This window comes from Zeus faber, assembly GCF_960531495.2.
Source record: "Zeus faber genome assembly, chromosome: 10".
Classification (NCBI taxonomy): Eukaryota; Metazoa; Chordata; class Actinopteri; order Zeiformes; family Zeidae; genus Zeus; species Zeus faber.
In genome coordinates this window covers 3,594,589-3,615,422 of record NC_137199.1, presented here as the reverse complement: position 1 = coordinate 3,615,422, position 20,834 = coordinate 3,594,589, and the positions used below count along the sequence as shown (strand labels likewise).

The window sequence follows — 20,834 nt, the reverse complement described above, 5'->3', positions numbered from 1 at the left end:
ATTGCCACACATTGCTCAAAGCCAGATCAGAACGTGATCCGGGCGAGTCTGTAGCTCTGTAGTCTATAAACCAGTCTTGTAGAAATACCAAACAGACACGTTTCTGAGACAAGTTTTTACACAGTCTGTGACGCCATGAAAAACAAACTAACAAACAAACAAAACAAGCCAGTCGACCAGTCTGCTCAGCTCCCAACGCTGACGTGGTTAGAACGGTTCTTTGTGCCGATGGGCAGTTTGTCTTTTACCAGATGTCTGAGCTCAGCTCTCTGCTGGTGAGCGGTACGAAGGTGCTGTTCAAGTGGATGTCTGGCTTCTTCCCCAGCGTATTGCTCTGGGTCACCTTAGAAACACAAAAAGAACACTTCGCAATCAGTAATTATCTCCAACACAGCTTCATAGCCAGTGTATTTGGTATTGTGCATACTGTTCAGTGTGCACAGTCCCTTCGCCCGGGGAAACTTAAAGCACAATTCAATCGGTATTAATGTTCCACATGGCACAATAACTAATAGTTTTATTGTAATGTGTCTTGTTCCTCTGCCTGTGGGAGACAGAGCAATAACTATTCTGTTACTTAGTCCACATTTAGGTACAACTCTAAACCTCATCGTAGGAAATACAGCTTTATTCATTTATATTCATCCAAATTTAAGCAAAATCCAATAAAACACTCTGAAAATGAACGAAAAGAAAACTCAAAACAAGTTCTCCTAACCTGTCCATTCAGCAGTGTCATGGGTATGTTACAGTAGACGTGGCGCCCCCCGGGGCCCAGGGTGGAGAACTGCACGGTGGAGGGCGGCGGCAGGGGAGGCGAGATTGAAGATGGAGGTGGGGGAGGCATTTGGAACTCATAGCTGCGGCAGAAGTGCCGCATCTGGGAGGTGGTCGTCCCGTGGCCCCCACCCAGCGGCAAGGTCATCTGGTTGTAGTCGGGGATCTCTGTCGCCAAGGCAACCTGCAATTTGAAAGAGGATATGAGGCAAATGTTGAACACAACTTTTAAATCTCCTTGAATATTCACACTGGTGAAAACCCGCTCAACCACATCACCAGCGTTCCTTTTAAGTAATACACAGAGAGGGAGGGGGAAAACAGACAGTGAGTCATGTAGATGCTGGAGCTCACTTGATGGTGTCCATGGCGACCATCACTAGGCGGTGCGAGCGAGGCGGAGGTAGTCGTCATGGCAATGGTGGACACGGTGGTCTGAAGGTCACCAAACAGGCCCTGCTCCCCAGAGTCCATCACCTGTTTAAAAGGATGTGACACTAAATATCGCCGCCATTCTGGAAATGCTATTTACCTGCAATCATGTGTGTTATGTCACACACATGTTAGTGCACAGATGTTCTTTATGTGTTCGAATGATAAGACAATAGTTAAATGGTATTGTTTTTGATATATTGCATCACATTTCCAACAATTTCGTTGAGGAAAGAGTTATGGCAATTTGCTTTTTGCTTTCATTATATGACCCTAAAGAGGCAAAATGATGGTCTAGTTGAAATTAATACCCTGGTAGAGCCAGGGTATTACGTCACTCAGTACGTATATAATGATAGTGTAGACTATTTAAAAAATCAACCATTGCCACCATGCTGTCTTTCCAAACGTCTTTCCAAACTTTCCAAACTTTCCAAATGAATTGAATTGGCATCATCATTAGAAGTCTGTGCAGGGTTGCGACTGTGTGATTGGATTTAGAAAGCTTGGCATAGCAGCGGAGTAATTAGTGCATTTCCTCTTTTGCATGTTTTTGCAGTGCAGGATAAGGAGTGGGCTCTTTTCAGCAGCTGCTAGATGCTGAGTTTGTCATGTGGCCACTAGGTCTGGAATTTTCTTACAGCATGCTATTGAACATTGTTTGGTGCTCGAAAAAGGGATACATCCTCTTTGTGAAAAATTAAAAGTTTGTTTGTGCGGTGCAGCATTTGATCCGACAGCTATGTTTGCTAACTCTAAGTCTATCCATAATTGGTTTCAACATGTTGAGTGCACAGTGCCACTCTGCATTTAGCAAAAAAATTGTGGGCCACGTGTTGGAGTGGTAATGAATCTACTTTTCTGTGACGACTACTCAACGGTGATTTTAATCGACTCCTCTGTCTGACATCTGGATGATGTCTTTCTGCATTTATCAGAGATTTCATAGGCTGGATGCAATTAACGTTGGGTCAGAGACCAAAAGTAAATAGGTCGCCGGATAGCTTCGCCAGAATTCATTCAAGTCAAGTCAATTTTTAATTGATGTTGTTTGAAAACAAACATTGGAATTATTTTTTAAACTAAATTTTAATGTTTTCCCTCCATATGTTGAAGCTATTAATAACCAGTAGGACAAGAAAATTGTCGTAAAGTCACAATTCACATGTAAACAGGATAAGATCGATGACAGTCACTACTGGTGTTGAACAGACACGGATCAACTAACACAAATGTAACAGCCATTCATTTTTCTTCTAAATTAAAGTTCAGCGCACAGCCTGATCCATCGAGGGCCGATACTGCATTGAGAAGTAGGATGTGCGACACGGCATGAATGACATTGGTATTGACTGTCTCGCCTGAATCTGGGAAACATGGACAAAATGTGAATTTCCCAAAAAACTGGAGTATCCCGCTCAATACTTACTAGTAGGCAAAGTACTTGTCACAACTTAGGTTGCCATGTTGCCATGTCACAACATAGGGGCCATTTTAGATTCTGAGTTCTGCCCCTCCCAATCGGCTTCCCCCCACTCAGCACTGTGACATAATATCATAATGACAACATGTCTGTCTAGGCCTGTCTATATATACCGGTCCTGTTCACTCACACAGTGTTTGATTGTCTGGTATCTTCCACCCGGCTAGTGTCCATGCCTGCCTGGTCCTGACCGTGTCCCCACCTTCTGGATTCTGGACTTACTCTTTCCCCTGCCCCTTTTGAATTTTTAGCTGCACAGACTGTTTTCCTGGTTTGACCTCCTCGCCGGTCTTTTTACCTGTCTTCTGGTTGAGAGCCATTAATCAACTGATACGTCTACTTGATTGTGTCCGTGGTCGTGCTGCTGGGTTCAGTTCGGTCTCGGCTGTTAAAAGTACATAAATGAGCCAAGTCCAACTATCGACCTGAATGAGCTCAAGACCTCTCAAAATGTGTTTTTAGTGGAGAAATTAGTTACTTGAAACCTGTAAGCTACATCTAAGACTAATCTGTGTGTATCGACACACAGCAGCTGGACTGTGTTTCACCCTTGTTTGCCAGCGGCTTCGTCTGCCACTTGTTCACAATAAATACATGTGGGAGGAAAATTTATTTCACTGTAATTGTATGACTTTACCTGGCGTCTGGACAGCGTCTCTCTGCGCTTGGCAGGCATCTCGTAGACCACCTGTTTCCAGAACTTGGAGGACAGCTCATTGCTCTTAGGCCCCCTCCACTTAATGATAGACAGAACCTTGGGACAGAAACAGGATAGAAGGAAACTGAAACAGCCTCTGGGGGAATTCCCATTGCCAATTATCATCCATGCAGTCATCCATTCAGCTATTTAGTTTGTCTTAACTCTCTCAGCCCTCCCAGCTCTCTCAGTGTTGTGCAGGAGTGTTGCAGGTTGAAACTACCCTGACCCATCCATCCATCCATCCATCCATCCATCCATCCATCCATCCATCCATCTGTCCATCCATCCATCCATCCGTCCGTCCGTCCGTCCATCCATCCACCTAACCATCCAACCATATGTGTTGGATGGTTAGGCCTATATAATGTACCTTGATAGTATGTTTAAGTGCTTCAACCTCTTGGTAGTTGATAACACTCTTCAGATCAGCACACTCTATCATGATAACCTGGGCATCAAGACAGAGAGGAAGAGACAGACAGAGAGACAATTGGACAGAGGCGGGACAGATTATAAAGGCAGAGTTAGATAAAGCAAGTATACGTATTCTGCACCTACAAGGTGAAAAAGGAGACTATATGGAAGTTTTGAGCAAGGTTTTCTTTTATCACTTTGACAGCTGAAAAGGCGAGCACAGATCGTGTTTAAACGTCTCAAACTGTACCTTATGGTTCAATAGCTTTTGAAATTTTGCACAGCTGTGCATAATTGGAGGTAAAAATTCTTCCAGATGGAGATTTTGTGGCAAACTTGACAAATAATTAACCCAAATATCATGAGTCATTCCATTAAAATTGGATGAATCATAACTGTGGGGCCTCCTCTGTCTGTCTGTGGTTTGTATAATTCATGTGTATATGCGTGACCTGCGCTGGACTCTACCTTGATCTCCCCGGTAACAAGCATGGAGTGTAGGCGTGTCTCAATCTGAAATATGCTCCAGCCCCTTTTGGCGACAAACTCCGGAGTCAAAACGATGATCAAACGCCTGCTTTGCTCCACGCTTCGAGCCAGGTGCTCAATGTAGACTGGGTGGGGTGGAGACGGGGAGAGATGATTAGGCCTACTCTTTTCACACCACAAAAAAAACAAAAAAACGAAAACAAAACCCATCTAAATACTGGTTGACCACCATGTTTGGAGCACCATATACACCAAACCAAAATGTCCTTTTTAGCGGTGTAGTTTTTACATTTCGGTAAATGTGTGCACATCTGTACTTCTGTAAAAACCGCTGTGTCATTGCAAGTGAAAGTCGGGTTCTTTGAACTTGAGTTTTGTAAAAGATAAAATACTTTCACACAGTAGCGGACCAACAGCAGATGTTAAATGGTTGTCGGATCTTTGTACATTTCTGGGTAGCCACGCACATTCAAATCTGCAATGTCTCAGCAGGTCATAAACAGGTGACTGCGTCAGTGTGAAGGGTGTGAAAGAGAAACACAATCCAATAATGTCCTTTGCATACTTTGTATAGACTTGTCACTTCTTTCCACAAATACAGACAGACAAGCAAAGAGCCAAACATCAAAACCATTTGAAAGCAATTACAAAATGTGTGCCCCGCCACCAACAATGGAAACAGTATATAGAGGAACACAAGCATGAGGCAAATACATTGAATGGCTGTTTCTTAAAAGATGCCAGATAAAAGCATATCCAATATAAGATTTTTGAGCAAAATAATCTTAGGGATTACTGCTTAAAATTCTACACAAAAAGATAACCCTCAAAAGTGAATGTTTCCCTCAGGCCTCTCTATATTATTCCCCTGACCTGCCTTAATACACCTGGAAGCCTTTCTCCCAAAGCCCCCTGCTTGCTGTGATGGCAGCTTTAAACAGGTGACCTCAAGCACCTTACTCAGCCACCCTCAGGCAGGTTAGTCCACTCAATGGAAGCGGAGGCTTTCATTTCACAAAGCCGATCAAAACTGCAGGATACTCTCCCAAAGGAGGCTATTAAAGAACAGAGGCTCTTCTAATCACCTCTTCACCACATCCCCAGCAGCATTGATTTATAAAAAAGATGCTAAGACTCTGCGGATTGGATTCTTCAGTCGGAAAAGCAACCTATCACAGTGGACAGATGGACAGAATTTTCCAAACAGCGATCTTGTGGTTCCAGTCAGCGCAGGCCCACAGTGAGAGAGGAATGTCTCTGTTGCTATTCCTAGAGGCAATGTACAGTATATTGAAGGGGTGAAAGTTAGGAGTTTGGCCATTGTGAAATTGTATGTGGGAGCTGTTTTTGGTGCATGAAGAAGAAGAAGCATGAAGCATTGGAAGCATGAAGAAGAAGAAGTGGGATCTTCCAACATGAAGTGTCGTGTTCAAGCCTTTACTTTTAACCATTGCCACAGATACCGGTTTGGGGTCCCATTCTGAGTAGCTCCAGTACCTCAGCCCAATAAGTGTAACGGCATGTTATTGTATTGGGTTTGGTATTGGCAAGCACCGAGGAGTTCTCAGTACTCGTACACTGACAGAAATAGTGTCGGTGCATCCCTAACTGTTACCCTTATCTCTTCACTGCCCGCCCTCCCCTGCTCCCTCCCACTTGCTAACTAAATTAATGACAGAGACCCTCCAACAACACATTGCAATTTCACGCTCAATTTGAGGTGCACAAATAGTACAGAACCGACTACAGATTTGCGCGTCTCTCTCTCTCTCTCTCTCTCGCTCACCCTTTTTTGAAGATTATGTAAATCAATTAATGAAATAAACCAGCCTTTCCCGCTTGTTTGTTTCTTGTTCTCTTGTAAATTTCGCCATCTGCATGGAGGCTTAATGACGTGGATAATTGAATGGTGTATTTTAGGTCGCATCGCTATGCTGCAGTGTCAATGGGCTCTCTCTCTTCCTCTCTATCTTTTAAATAATTTACTCTCTCTCTCTTTACATAGACAGAAGAAGGCCAAACACTTTAACCATGGAACTTTTGCATTGAGGGAGCAGTTCACGTGTACATGTGTAATCTTATTGGATTGATTCTGTCTGTTTAGGTGTGTGGGTCCGCGAGGACACCAGTGTGGCTGTTTGGGGGACAGATGGTCCAATCCATTTTTATCCACATTACCACGTATGTTTTGAAAAAAAAAAAAAGCTATGTGGGGGGGGGGGGCACACAGTTTAATATTTCATAGTTACATTAATGGGGTATTTTGGTAACTTAATTCATTATAAGGACATTTTGAGGGCATTGGGAAACATCTGTTGGATAGAAAAATTCTAATGTGCAGAGAGGAATGATTGGTGAGTTTTGGCTCAGTTTGGAAGTTAAGTTAAATTTGTGCACCGTATGCAAATGCTGTGGGTTGTTGAATGTTTTAAGGCCAATTAGTGTTAGGGTTAGGGTTAAGATCCTAGGGCCAACATACTGTATACTTAGCATACCTGACATATTACATCCCAATATCAGTGAGTGATTAGGACGCCACATTTGTTCACTGTCCATAGAGCTAGCTCAGGAAGAGGACTAGGTAACCATGATGGACTGGTGTGTGTCTGCATGGTGTGTGTGTGTGTGTGTGTGTGTGTGTGTGGGTGTGTGTGTGCATGTATGTTCAGAGCAGAAAACAGTGATAAATAAAATATGAACCCATTCATCTAAGGCCAAGGTAATCCTTGTGACTTTGTGCCTGCATCTGTAACTTGTACAACCAACATACAACGGCTTCTTAAACCCAGCAATGTGTCCACTCATCAGCCAGGTACTTGTTTCGGTCCATAAGGAAACAAAGTCAAATAAAATAACCTCCATCTAAAGTGAAAAACACACCATGTTTTGGCGTGCCGATCACAGGCGCCCCATCGCTATGCTATTGCCTACGTGTAGTCTGACCTCACCAGAACATGTTGGCCCTTGAGGGCTGGTAGGAAGTGTTGAAGAGCTATTACCACTGTGTGCAGGTCTTACATCTATGTGACGCATCAACTGTGTCACTGTCCACCGCCTATTGGCTGTTGCATCATTGTATCCACCCCATGCTGGATGCATCTGTGGTGATGGTGGAGCGGTATGATACGCTTCCCAGCGTGGACCCCACAAGAAGGAATCATGCGTTTCTCCACACTTTTCTTGTCCTTTACTTATCTACTGGGTGAAAACATCTAGCTGTGAACCATTTCTGGAACGCCATGGCCTGCAACATGCCGAGGGGTAGCGCTGATGCAATCATGCCCAGCAGTTTCTGGCACAAAAAGGATGTCATTAACTATCCGGGCCCGAACTATAACGCGCATGACTTGATGGCCTGAGATCTGATCTGGAGAGATGGGCCATCATTGAAACCCATTTAGCTCCATGCCTAAAAAGGGGGCGCGTTGACTCGAGGTTAACACACTTTTCTCCATGTTGATAACAAAGCCTAGACTCCATAGGTGAGGAGGGTTGAATTGGCCGCCTGACTGATTTCCTTCTGGCACTGGCTAACCCTGCAGAGCAGCCAGTCGCCCAAATATATGTACACTCTCACCCCCTGCAAGAGTAACGGTATTATCGCTGCCTCCAAACATTTTGTGAACACCAGGAGCTAAAGGGGAGTACGAGAAATTTGTAGGCTTTCCCCTGGAAGGCAAAGCGCAGATATTTTCTGTACTGGATGATGAAGTACAAATATGCATCTCTCAGATCTAGCTTCACAAACGAGTGGTTTGGTCGAATTAATCTTGCCAACTGACGTGTGGTCAACACTGAAATTTCATTAGATGCTTGTTTAACATCTGCAGGTCTAATATCGGGTGGAAGTTTCCTTCTTTTTCCAGCACCACGAATTATCTGCTGAAGTGTCTGTGTTCCTCTCTCTATCTTGAGACGCACCGTACCGCCCCTTTTTATAGCAGGGAGTTCATCTTTCTGGCGAGAACCTCTGTCTGGTTGTGCGGGACTAAGGACTCAACTTTTCCTCTGAAAGTGGATGGAGAATGGGTGAACTGGATGCCATAGATCTTTGTCAGTGTTGAGGACCCACGGATTCATCGTGCACGCGTGCCAGGCTGTTGAGCATTGCAGCAGCGCCGGCGTGGTGCGCACCTGCTTGTGCGCGTTCCGTCTTACTCTGCGGACCCACAGGTCCAATATGCACGGGCTTCGAGCCTGGAGGTGCGGTGCTCAATGGGTTGGGCGTGTGACTCATGGCCAATTGTTGTCTGGAAGGTGATATATCAAGATTTAAATTTCCCCCTGGTAAAGCATGACACAATGGGATACTGGGTTTATGAATTTCGCTTGTTTTATTGTTGAATATATAATTGGACTCAAACGGTGCCTTGCGGTATAGCAAGCCGCCTTAAGGGGGGCCTGCTTTGCATGGCAGTGTGGCCCTGCTGCGGCCTCAGCCGAGACAGGGATCGGTCCGGAGAGGGCTGCGGTCACGGTTTCTGCCCTTTCACCTAACTGGCGGGGTGGAACATGTTCCGGTTCCAGTTCTTAGGTTTCTACAGCCACAGGGAATGAGGAGGCTGAGGAGGGTGGAAGCCTCTTTACCGCTTCTGTGTCCTGGCCTCTGCCATGCTCTTACCTCCCGGCCATTGGGAGGGACTGTGAGGAGGATTTTCTTTTCCTCTTTGAGTGAGACAGAGGGAGCGATCCGTAGCCTTCTGTAACTTCACCAGCTTCTCCTCCTTTGCCGTGTCCGAGTCAGCCAGCAGCAGCTTGGCCTGGTAGCACTGGAACAGGTCCTGCGTACTCAGTATGCCCCGACACCAAGTAGGCCTTCTCTTGCCTTCCCATGGGGCAAGACAGGCTACAATAGGCCCTTCCACTTGGAGGAAGGACAGGTAGCCCAGCTCCTGGGCCTGGTCCAAGCGCCAGATATGCTTGAACCCCCTCACTGGTCCCCACACTGAGAAGGCATTATCCCAGCCCTTCACCAGCTTTGTGTGCACTTTGCGGAACAGTGGGATAGATGGAGCTTTTTGGCGGGGGGCTACCAAGTAGAGCTCTGCATCCAGCATGGACGAACATTGGCAAGAGAGATTGGCCCCCCATGCAGGGCGGGATGGAAGCGCAGCATCGTCACTCCCCCTGCCATCCGACCTGAATGCAGAGTCCTCGATTGGATTACATGATCTGTCGATCAGTCCCATGAGAAATTGATCGTACTTCCTGCAATAGGAGCATCAATATTCATGTGACCAACGCAGCAAAACCCGACTTGTCGCGCATTTCTAAAATCACGACGAGCCGCCAAATTAGTTGAAAAAACCTCACAGATTTGTGTTCCTTTGTGGGATTTTTTTTATCTCTCAACGTATTTTCAAAACCGAGTTTGATTCATAATAGTAGATAAATGTTAAACCGTTGAGTTAAATATTCACGTGAGATTACATGGGGAAACGCAGTTCACTTACTGAAGGCCGATCGATCATTTCCTTTAAAGTGACTTATCCAGGTGAAAATCATCCCATCATATTCCATGTGATGTGAAGTCACAATGTGAAACAGTTTTGATAGAGTTCAGCCTTGAAATATTACTACTTTTACACACACACAGAGACATTATTGTGTAGGTGCCGTACACCAACGAAGAAGACAAGCTGACGTCACTTCCGTAAAACAGACGAGAATCCTTCGGTTTCACTTGTGTTTGAAACTTTCATTTCCGTGTTGTTATGGATTACGAGGAGCGGGTGGCGGAAGCTCTAAATCATATTGCGGACCGCTGATCAGTCACAAGTCAGGTCAGACTCAAGTCAGTGTAAGCAGCGTATACTGGACTTTTTCGCATTTTCGGTGATGATACTCAGTTCTCCAACAGCAACACAGAGAACAACAGCGATGCTGAATCTGATACCGGCGTTAACCTGGACTTGGAAAACATTTCAAACAGCGGATTTCAACCTGAATGTGATGATGAAACAGAATATTTTCAAGAACGAACGGGAGGAGACCAACGATATGTCCATTGTTGTTACAACGGAAGAAGTTGATGACGTGATGAAGTCCGTTGGGGTTGAGGTTGGTGATGCAGATTATGAACAAGAAGCAATGGACAAGATTCTAAAGTTTACCTGCAAATACTTTCAGGGGCGAAAAGAAAATGAAAAGAGACAGGCTCTCAGAGTGTAGCTGAGGTAGGGTTGGGGTTAGCCCACATAATAACTCCAAGAATTTTGAAGAAATTTGGCATACGCACATTTATTTATTAAATTACACACCGAGGTTGATAAACAATATTAACCTTGGTGAGGTTAATATATTAATAGACTAATATTATTGACTGACTGTACATTTTTTGTGTTGTCTGCACTTTTAAACTCCTCAATAATTCCACTTTTACGAAACACATACTGTATATTCTTACTATTAGATAAATGCTTTTTTTTAAAAACAAAGATATTGTGTGTCGATGAAGCTGTTCAACATTCCTCAAAACACAAGAACAATGCAGAGATTACCCCATTCAGCAGGGTGTCAAGTGACCATGTGGCAAGTAGCCATGTGGCTCTGTTGGTCCTCCAAACCAATTGCATTCTGGGAGCAGGCTGAATGAAGCCTGTTGGGAAAACTTTGAGGGTGATTATCTTAGAAAAATGGTTTGCCACATCCTTGTCATTAACAAGTCACAGCTTTAAAAATATTTGTTTGATTCGCACAAGTGACACCTTGATTTGAAGCTCTGATTCTCCACTTAAAAAAACCTGAAAAAAAAGTCAAACGTCACTAAAAGTACCTAAAATCTGTGGTGGGTCACATATGTCTTTGTGTGCGTGCGTGTGTGTGTGTGTGTGTGTGCGTGTGTGTGTGTGTGTGTGTGTGTGTGTGTGTGTGTGTGTGTGTGTGTGTGTGTGTGTGTGTGACAGAGGAAGTAGTTCAAGAACTTGGCAGATAGAGCAGCCAGAGTCACATTTCCCCCTGCAGGTGGATGGAGAACATGACGCATATGCCATATGACACATTTGCCAATATCTGTGTCTATGTGTTTACATGTGTGCCTGAATGTGTGTGTGTATGCACTCAAATTTACACTTTCTGTATGTCTGTGTGTGTGCGTGTGCATATAGTGTGCATTCGTGAATGCGTGTCCCTCTGTGTGTGTCTGCATTTGAGTTTGCAGTGTGTGTGTGTGTGTGTGCGCGTGTGTTTGTGTGTGTGTGTGTGTGTGTGTGTGTGTGTGTGTGTGTGTGTGTATGTGTGTGTGTGTGTGTGTGTTTTGAGTAAGTTGTGCATACAGTCTGATTAGGTTTGACAAGGTGATGAATTCCTGGTATTGGGCGCTATGGTAAGAGAGAGATTGGCAAGAGAGAGTTTGAGACAAGTGTGTGTGTGTGTGTGTGTGTGTGTGTGTGTGTGTGTGTGTGTGTGTGTGTGTGTGTGTGTGTGTAGTCAACACACACACACAACATACATCATTCCAAAGTCTAGACTGAGAATATTGAATATTTAAAAAAAAACATGGATGTCACAATGTAAGTAATTCTGATGGCCTGAGTCGTAAAGTCCCCAAGGAGCGTTTGTAGAGGCTGACCGCTTGAAAATTGAGTAACCAGCTCCAAGCAGTAGATTTAACACCAACTAGTGCTCCCGTGGACTGGAATCAATATCAAAGGAGGTGGAAAAGGAAACAGAAACTTGTAGATATATACTGTACATCCGCTCGCTCAGTTCACAAGGCTATCTCGTTGTGGAAGCATCCCTATTGTGTTTTCCCAGTGTTTTTCTTTTAGTTTTGTACATTTTTTGCTATTGTTTTATAATAATTAGTTGCGTTACCCATGGCTCCTAAGGTTAGTGCAAAGAACAGTTCTGAGAGGAAGAAAAAGCAAATTACGATAGAATTGAAGAAGGAAATCATTGATAAACATGAGAAAGGAACGCGTGTAGTGGACCTAGCACGTCAAATACAATCGTCCTCCTCCTCCCCGCTCCATCGTCTGCTCGCGCACAAATCGTCCCATCTTTAAGGTAATTATATTAATAAAACCAGTTTACATTATTTCTTTTGCATTCTCTTTGACTGTATTATGTTTTTTTGGCAAAATAAATAATTAATAATATATAAAATAATAATTGCCATTAGTCTTGTAACTACACCTTTTCTGTTTTAAAACCCATAAAAAAAGATTTTTGGGTGATATTTGGGTGGCTTTTGGGACTTGGAATGGATTAATTTTATTTCAATTAAGTTCAATTGGGAAAATTCATTTGTAAAACGAGCATATCGTAAAACGAGCTTGGTTGTGGAACGAATTAAACTCGTAATGTGATGTTCCACTGTATACAGTATATATCAATTCTACGGTCCAGTAAACTAAGCAATGCTAAGTCAAGTAAAAAATACTGACCTCTGCCCCCTTTGATGTAAAAAAAAGAGCCCATTTCGATTTAAAAAAGGGCTAAAGTGAGAGTTATATGATCTATGGCTTGGCGTTCACACACTGGTATGCCCTATTTTGGCGACTTCATTCATTTATTCTAAGGACATTTTAAGGGATTTGAGAAAAATCAGTTTGAATAGAGTTTGGCAATTTCGGTTGAAGTCATGCACTAAGAAAAACAGGTGAACGTTTTCAGGCAAATGAGAAGCCACAATCGTACTTTCCTTCGAAAGTTTGTGCAACACCTATCACTTCCCGCTGATATGTACACCCACTGACACACGGATACTTACTGCTACTCGGTATCAAATCCCTGTCTGGTATAAACAGCTTGTATCCATAATGTTTCTCCAAAACATCTGGTAAGATCTCCAAAGCAAAGGTCTCCTCGTCACTACTCGCCCTGGCAAAAGAGATATGAAGGAGAGGAGAAAGAGAGGAATGTAATTGGCTGTGTTGTAAAATGTAAACGATTCTTATCATATCATACAGAAAGAAAAAGAAAGAAGAAACAGTCTTTATTTGTCACGCAACACACCACACTACAACACATGCTTGCACACACACACACATGCTTTGATGGTGGCCGGTGAAATGGTTCCTCTGCATTTGACCCATCCAGCGAGCGAAGTAAACAATTTAATCGATGTTTCAAAAACTCTTGATTTCTTCATCAACTCTTAAATTGGAGCCCGAAATTAAAGGCATTGTGTACACACACACACCCTGTGAACACATGCACGCACGCACACACGCACACACACACACACACACACACACACACACACACACACACACAGACACACACACACACACACACCGCTGACCTGCCCAAAGAGTCCAGGTCCACTTTGGTATAGGACAGATATGCGTCATACTCCTTATTATCTGTAGGCGTCAGAGAGAGAGAGAAAGAGAGAGAGAGGGAACAAGACACCACAAGACAGATTTAAAGATTTAATTCCTAAAAATCCATCCATCGACAGACCGTTTTGCAAGCCTCAGAGCCTCACATTTCAGAATCAATCATTTGAAGTGACTTGTTATTGAAATGTGCTGTATAAATAAACTTGCATGGAACCTGAGGTCATGGTGAATATTGTTTTTTCTTAAAATGTATTTTCCTATTTTTCTGGTCTCCCAGACATATTGTGCGTCACAGCAGAGTCACCTTTGACTCTCGGGACACTCTCTCTCAAACCTTATACTTTTATTATTCCATAAAAGAAAGATCTAAAAGACATTGCAGCAGTATATTTCTTTCAGACATTTGCTCCACACTGGCTGAGCTCGCCCATTAAGAATTTGAATAATCATTGATTTTTTTTTTCCTTCCCAACAATGATATTTCTAGCGGGTGTGGGAGTGTGTATATGCACGTAATCCTACTGTGTCGTGGCCACCTTTTATGATTTGTGTGTCGGCTCCTTCACTGTGTGCATGTATGTACAGTATGTGTGTTGGAGGTTTAGTGAGCCGGCAATTACCGGCTTTTACAGTAAAATCAGGGAAACGTAAAGCGTACATTCAGGCCAACGGAAATACTCAATGATCTCGAAGAAAAATGAAAAATGTTCAAATACTGATTTCCCTTAGGCTATTTTGTATGAAAAGCAGAGTAAGTTATTATATCACCACATGCATACTTATGAGGCCCTTGGTTATACCAATCATCTGTTTCAAATCCCCGGTTTGCCCCGAGGCGCCGCCCTCATAAAGAAGTTAGCTGCTGATGAGCGAGCTCAAAGCCAGTTCAAAATCTTATCTCGATGAAAACATCTAGGTTCGTTTAGCAACCTGAAGCTTGCTGCAGCTGAGAAACCAAGAGTTTTCAGGACAGAGTGGCAAAGGAATATGTACGGTTAAGGTGGAGCGCCACGGAAGAGTTCAAACATGTTCCAACTCATATTGTAAGAAATCTGTTCAGGTAAATGGGTTGCAATTGTTTTCAAAGGAGTCCACTTTTCAGTCCAAAAATACAGGATTGTGCACTTACATGGGTTGATCATGGTTATTGCTTATCGTGCAAGCACTGAAAATATATAGATATGACCTTTTTGCATGTGTGTGTGCCGTGTAAAGAATCAGTACCGTCTTCGGTTTCATCGCTTCCAAAGTGTCTGCGGTAGCACAGCATGATCTCCAGGTTGTAACACTTATAGATGGCTGTCAGCACCCCGAGCAGCAGCAGTATGACCCCCAGACCACCAGCCAGCTCCAGACGGTACATATCTAGAGAGAGAGAGAGAGAGAGAGAGAGAGAGGGAAAACAATTCATTTGGAAGATTGGCGCGATTGGACATGAGGTCAGTGGAGCAAGATTTGAGTACAAAGAGGTCAGAACAATTGGAAGAGAGGGGGGATGTGGAAGCACATTTCTGTGTCAAAACGATGTTTTGCAGGCACTGCATTCAAAGCAAGATATGGAAGGGAATAAGATTGCTTTCCTGTGATGAAGCGGGACACGTTTGTATGCCTTTTGTTTTGTATGGAACTTATTGTTGCATAGAGCCTACATTATATCCTGCAGAGTCAATCGTGGATTTCAGCAGAGCAAATAGCAAAATGTGCTAACCCCATACACTGTAAGGTAAGAGAGATGAGAGAAGAGGACAGTGACAGTGACAGTGACAGTGACAGTGCAATCTTTGAGTACACACAAAAATAAAGCTTTGTCTGTATGAGTGCACTGGATTAAGAAATGGTAAAATCTGATTTGTTATCTGCAGGTTGGTGTGAGTCATTCAATTACCTCTTTGACAGAAATGTAAGATCAATTTTCTGTTCAAGGCCCCCACAAAAAACAACACGAGGCAAAACAAGTGCAGTACAATGTTGTTGCATCGATCTAGTGCGATCTGTAATTGTGCAGAGGCAAACATCATTGAGTTTCTACTTAGTTTTCACTTTCAATTTTCAATTGCCAACTGCCAATTTCCCAGAGACAATATTTTGGGTGAACATATTCGTCTCATATTTTTTTCAGTATTAACACGTTGATACCACAGGCCTATATAAGGCCCATTCTCTATGGTCTCAGAGTAGGAAATCGATTGTAACCACCCAAACAATTCTCAGTGGCGCAAATCTGCTTCTACCTTTTGCCATAAGAGAAAACAAAAGCATAAAAATAACTTAGTAAAGGAAATTATTTGGATAGAGATGGAATCATTTTAGGGATTTTTCTGATTAGACCATACAAAAGAAGGTCCCCTGCACTTTCTGCAGGGACAAAACGTCCTGTAACTTCATGTCTGTGGGCGACAGGGAAGAAGCAACTTTGCAACAGTGATGACATAGGTCCCCAGAGCACCGCCCGCAGCAACATGATTGGTCAAAACATACACATACTGTATTTTTTAAATAGTCTCATTTGTGAGTCTAGGTGTCACAACCCATCACATGGCCCTCAATGTGTGGAACGATAAACGCAGATTCCCAGACACTAGGCCAAAAATAAAACCCCCAGACACCAGGACACATACTGTACAGTACGTTCCAAAAAAAAAGAAATAGACCACAAAAATACGATCGATAAACCAAAAGACATCATTATGATTTCCATCAACGTTGTTCATTCTCAAAAGCGTCTGCGCTGCCTACTTTCAATAAGGTAGGGATTTCTTTATTAATGCTGCGCCGTTCCTTGGATTGATTCTCAAACGCTTTATAGCTACGGGTCCTGAGTGATTCATTGCAGGGGTTGACATATAAGAGAGAGACAAGAGAGTGGAGGGAGAGAGAATTCTACATTGAAACTGCCGACACAGAGAGGTCAGCGAGGAAGGAAGGGAGCTAAATGTGTCTTTTTAGCTCCGGTTTTCACAGTTTTCACAGGAAAACTCAACAGGCAGGAGAGAAAACCGACAACCTAAACTTATACATGTTGCACACACCCTCCTACCCACACACGCACACACACACACACACACCACACACACACACACATACACATACACACACACACATTGTAAAACTGATTGCTATTGTGAGTGTGCGTGTGTGAGTGTGTGTGCGTGTTTGTGTGTGGGACAGAGAGGGAGACAGATAGTGCTATCATAGGCAATATGACTGTTTGGGAGATTAATGGGACATGGCTGGTGAATGACACCATGGGAAACATGATCTATTACTATCACACACTCATGCACGTGCGCGCGCGCGCGCACACACACACACACACACACACACACACACACACACACACACACACACACACACCTGCACATGCAAAAAAAACAACCTGTAATAAAGTGAATTATCATTGCCATGATACAATGACAGTACGTACTGGAATGACTATGAATGACTGTGGACATTCCCAAAAGCAGGTTTAAATCCAGGGTGAGTCCAAGGTCGTACTAGAGTGTCATTACCCAAGTAGCACAGTGTGGTCAGCAACTTTCTACTGTGACCCACGACGTGCAGGAAAACCTACTGTATACTGGTCCCTGTTCAGTTTGGTCAGATTGGGCCTTCATAGTACTACTAAGTATTATTATCTGAGACCCATAATACACCGGTTCTAATTTGGCTGGTCTGGTTCTGGTTCATAAACAGTTATTCACCCTGACTGTGTTCAGTGCTGTATCTCACTATCAAACACTCATTTTATCATTTTCGAAATCGACAAACACGTGAAAAGTTTTTTTGTTTTTTTTAACCGTCTATCAAGGCCGATACCTGCTTTGTTATATTTATCTAGATGCTGAGACACAGTCGGAAGGTTTGTGAACCCCCCCCCCCCCCCCCCGACCTGCAGTTAGCACCCTCCACCACTAGAGGTCTCTGCAACTCTACTCTCCTGTTGCGTCTCATGGAGAAGCCGATGAGTGGGGGGCGGGGGCTGGGAAAGTGCTGAGGAGTGAGGAAAGTAGTAAAGAGAGAGAGAGAGGGAGAGAGAGAGAGGGAGAAAGTGAGAAATTTAACTAATTGCCAAATATTTGCTCTGCAGCGAAGTGAACTCGGATGGCTTCCATTAGTATTGAGAAACATTTAATTGTGCACTTCTCTTTCACTCTCCTTCTCTCCATCGCCATCTATTCGGCTTCCATTTTCCTCTCTCTCTCTCTCTCTCTCTCTCTCTCTCTACCTCTTTCCGATATTTTTCCAGCCATAAGTAATGAGTCGCTCGCTGGCTCTCAGCATCAGCGTGGGGCAAATAGGAGCGGAATCTTAACTATGAATTTTAAGTGTTTCCTTTTTAGATCATTATTTTTTTTAAAGCGGAAAGAAAGGGTTTAAGTTGCCGTGAGCGGATGTGTGTGTGCGTGCGTGCGAGATGAGAACGGACACATTTGCAGTATGTTTTCCCCTCCTTGCCTTTTTATGTCGTTTCCCCTCGATACACTCTCTCTTTTTTTCTTGATCTTTACCCCTCATAACCTAAAGAATAGATGTGGACGCTTCAAGGATTTTTCTTGGCGTTGGTTCCAGTTGGTCCATTTCATCTATTTATCTATCTATCTATCTATCTATCTATCTATCTATCTATCTATCTATCTATCTATCTATCTATCTATATATCTATTTATCTATCTATCTATCTATCTATCTATCTATCTATCTATCTATCTATCTATCTATCTATCTATCTATCTATCTATCTATCTATCTATCTATCTATCTATCTATCTGTCTGTCTGTCTGTCTGTCTGTCTGTCTGTCTGTCTGTCTGTCTGTCTGTCTGTCTGTCTGTCTGTCTGTCTGTCTGTCTTCCTGTCTGTCTGTCTGTCTGTCTGTCTGTCTGTCTGTCTGTCTGTCTGTCTGTCTATCCACCTGTACACCAACCACTTCCATCACAAATTAGGAAGTAGTTACATTATAATCTTATAATCATCAAAGCAAAAAGCAGATATTTGTGCAATTATACGACTTTGTTTGCAAACACATTCCCTATTTTGCATTGATCCTGAATTCCCCCTTGGAGATGAATAAAGTGTTATTGTATCCTGTTCTATCTTATCATGGATATCACGTGCACACAAATACACAAAAAGCAAAATGAATCAAAAGCAACACACTTCCTCAGGACTGTGTCTTTTCGCCCATTGATTGGCCACAGTGTCCAAGGCCGACCACACTATTCAGGTCTTGCCGTCCGGTTTTGTGTGGTATTGTCAGGATGTAGTCTACTACTACCAGACTAGAGTACACTACTGTAGTCGACTCCCTACTCCCTACGTCTACTCCCTCTACTGGCCCTGCCCCCATTTGTGTGTGGATGAATTGGCTTTGCGCCCCCTCCCAACTGTAACAGTTTGGCTCCGAAGCATTTCACTTCGTTTTAAATATAAGTTTTTAACAATAACATCATTAAATTGCGTAGTTTCAAAGTCATTAAAAAAAGAGGCGACTCCTCCTCCCAACTTTTTTTTTTTTTTTTAAGAAAATACATTTCCGGAGGGCGCAGAAGGTCACGTAGAGGAGCGACGCTCCCAAATGAACCCCCTCCCTCCGCACCAAGCTTGTATCTCCTCCATCGCCCATTTATCTTTTGAGTTGGCCCTCTGCTCTGAAGAACTGCAGCGGAGGGGTACGGTCTTAACGCCGAGAGCCAACAAGATTTGTGCACTGGGGAATATGGGCGCAATGGGCCTACAGTATATAATGTACATCAACCCATTATTTGGGGTCTTTGCAGGGTGATAGCAGGCTAATTTCGCCCTCCAATTGACCGCACACATACACACATTTGCCGCTATCAACGCACGTAATCAAGCATCGCTAAAGTGAGCTAACTTAGGCTAACTTGTTTAGGCTGTAGCATCACGTCCAAGAGCAGACGCAGAGAGAGAGGCAGCACAACACGACCCTTTTAGCCTTCACAGAGGGCTCCAGGGCACAGGAGGCTAAAACGGGCAAAATCAGCCAGCCAGTTAGCCGGTAAGCAGCCGTAAGGTCGTTTTACACTCCGGTAGTGTCCACATCGGTAGAAGGCTATGGTGCACACAAAGGGCTTTGTTATAAAATAAGATGTCAGATATTAGTGACACAGGAAAGGACAGTGCCTCCAGCACCAGAACAAACACAACAGTTTTCAAGTTAAAAGACGTGTTAAGAACAAGAAGTACAAAGTAAACAAAAAAAAAAAAGCTTTTGTGTCTACAGTCAGCCTCCAGTGCAAACTATTTAGCACTTTGCCAACAGATTTCCCTTGACTGAGTGAAACTTTCTTTTGCGGTTCATTCCCTCACTGTATAGCTGTGATTAAACTTTGCATTGAGTATATTGACAATGATTTTTGGTGACATGTTGGGTCTTTTTGGGGATCTTGTTGGGTCCCCCTTGTGTTCTGGAGCATCAGAACCCATCTCCTTGACGGAGGCCATTGAGGTGTCAGGAAATGCCATGGCAACACAGCGGCAACGTGCCGGGGGTGGAAATAAGTAGGGCCCACGCGGGAACGGTATCAGGGATTGGCAGAGAGGGGTGCTGGTCCCCATTCTTAAAAAGGGTGACTCCGGTCACCCTTTTTAAAGTGCCAGTGAGGGTGCCAGCAAAAAAAGGATCTGGTCGAGAGTCGAACCTCGGATACAGGAGGAATAATGCGGATTCCGTCCTGGCCGTGGAACTCCGGACCAACTCTTTGCACTCTCACGGATCCTTGAGGAGTCATGGGATATTACCAAAACAGTCTACATCTGATTTGTGGCCGAGGAAAAAGCCTATGACCCTGTACCCAGAGCTGTTCTTGCGGAGGTACTGTCGGTGTATGAAGTACCGGGCCACTCCTTCACACCATTTGTTCCCGATACAACCGGCGTGAGAGTTGTGTTCGTATCCTCTGTGTTAAGTTAAGAGTTATGGGGTCTGGCAGGGGCCCGCCTTGTCTCAGGGTGCACCTTGTCTTTGGCCGAAGGCTATCCGGTTTGGGTGTGTGAGGGCGGCATCTCTGCTTTTTGCAGCTCTCAATTTACCGGTCAATCTTTGTTCTAACCCTCACCTATGGTCATGAGCTTTGGGTCATGACCAAACGAATAACGTCCAGGATACAGGCGGCTGGCTCTGAGCTTCGTGAGCCAAGACGACCTCAGAGGAGAACCGCTGCTCCTCCGTACTGAGAGGAGCCCGCTGAGGTGGTTCGGGCATCTGGTAATGACGCCCGTTGATCTTCTCA

At 43.8% G+C, this 20,834-nt stretch overlaps 1 protein-coding gene across 1 annotated transcript in view; it reads right to left on the bottom strand.

Moving 5' to 3' along the window:
- Nucleotides 1–244: 244 nt before the first annotated feature.
- il1rapl2 (interleukin 1 receptor accessory protein-like 2) overlaps nt 245–20,834 on the bottom strand; it is a gene marked incomplete at both ends in the record, with an annotated part of 388,422 nt that continues 367,832 nt past the window's right edge. Inside the window, 9 exons of the mRNA XM_080008007.1 lie at nt 245–343; nt 719–961; nt 1,132–1,254; nt 3,330–3,446; nt 3,763–3,840; nt 4,275–4,420; nt 13,009–13,109; nt 13,534–13,603; nt 14,807–14,947. Coding sequence (XP_079864133.1) covers nt 245–343; nt 719–961; nt 1,132–1,254; nt 3,330–3,446; nt 3,763–3,840; nt 4,275–4,420; nt 13,009–13,109; nt 13,534–13,603; nt 14,807–14,947 — 1,118 coding nt within the window. The remainder of the gene's footprint in view (nt 344–718; nt 962–1,131; nt 1,255–3,329; nt 3,447–3,762; nt 3,841–4,274; nt 4,421–13,008; nt 13,110–13,533; nt 13,604–14,806; nt 14,948–20,834) is intronic.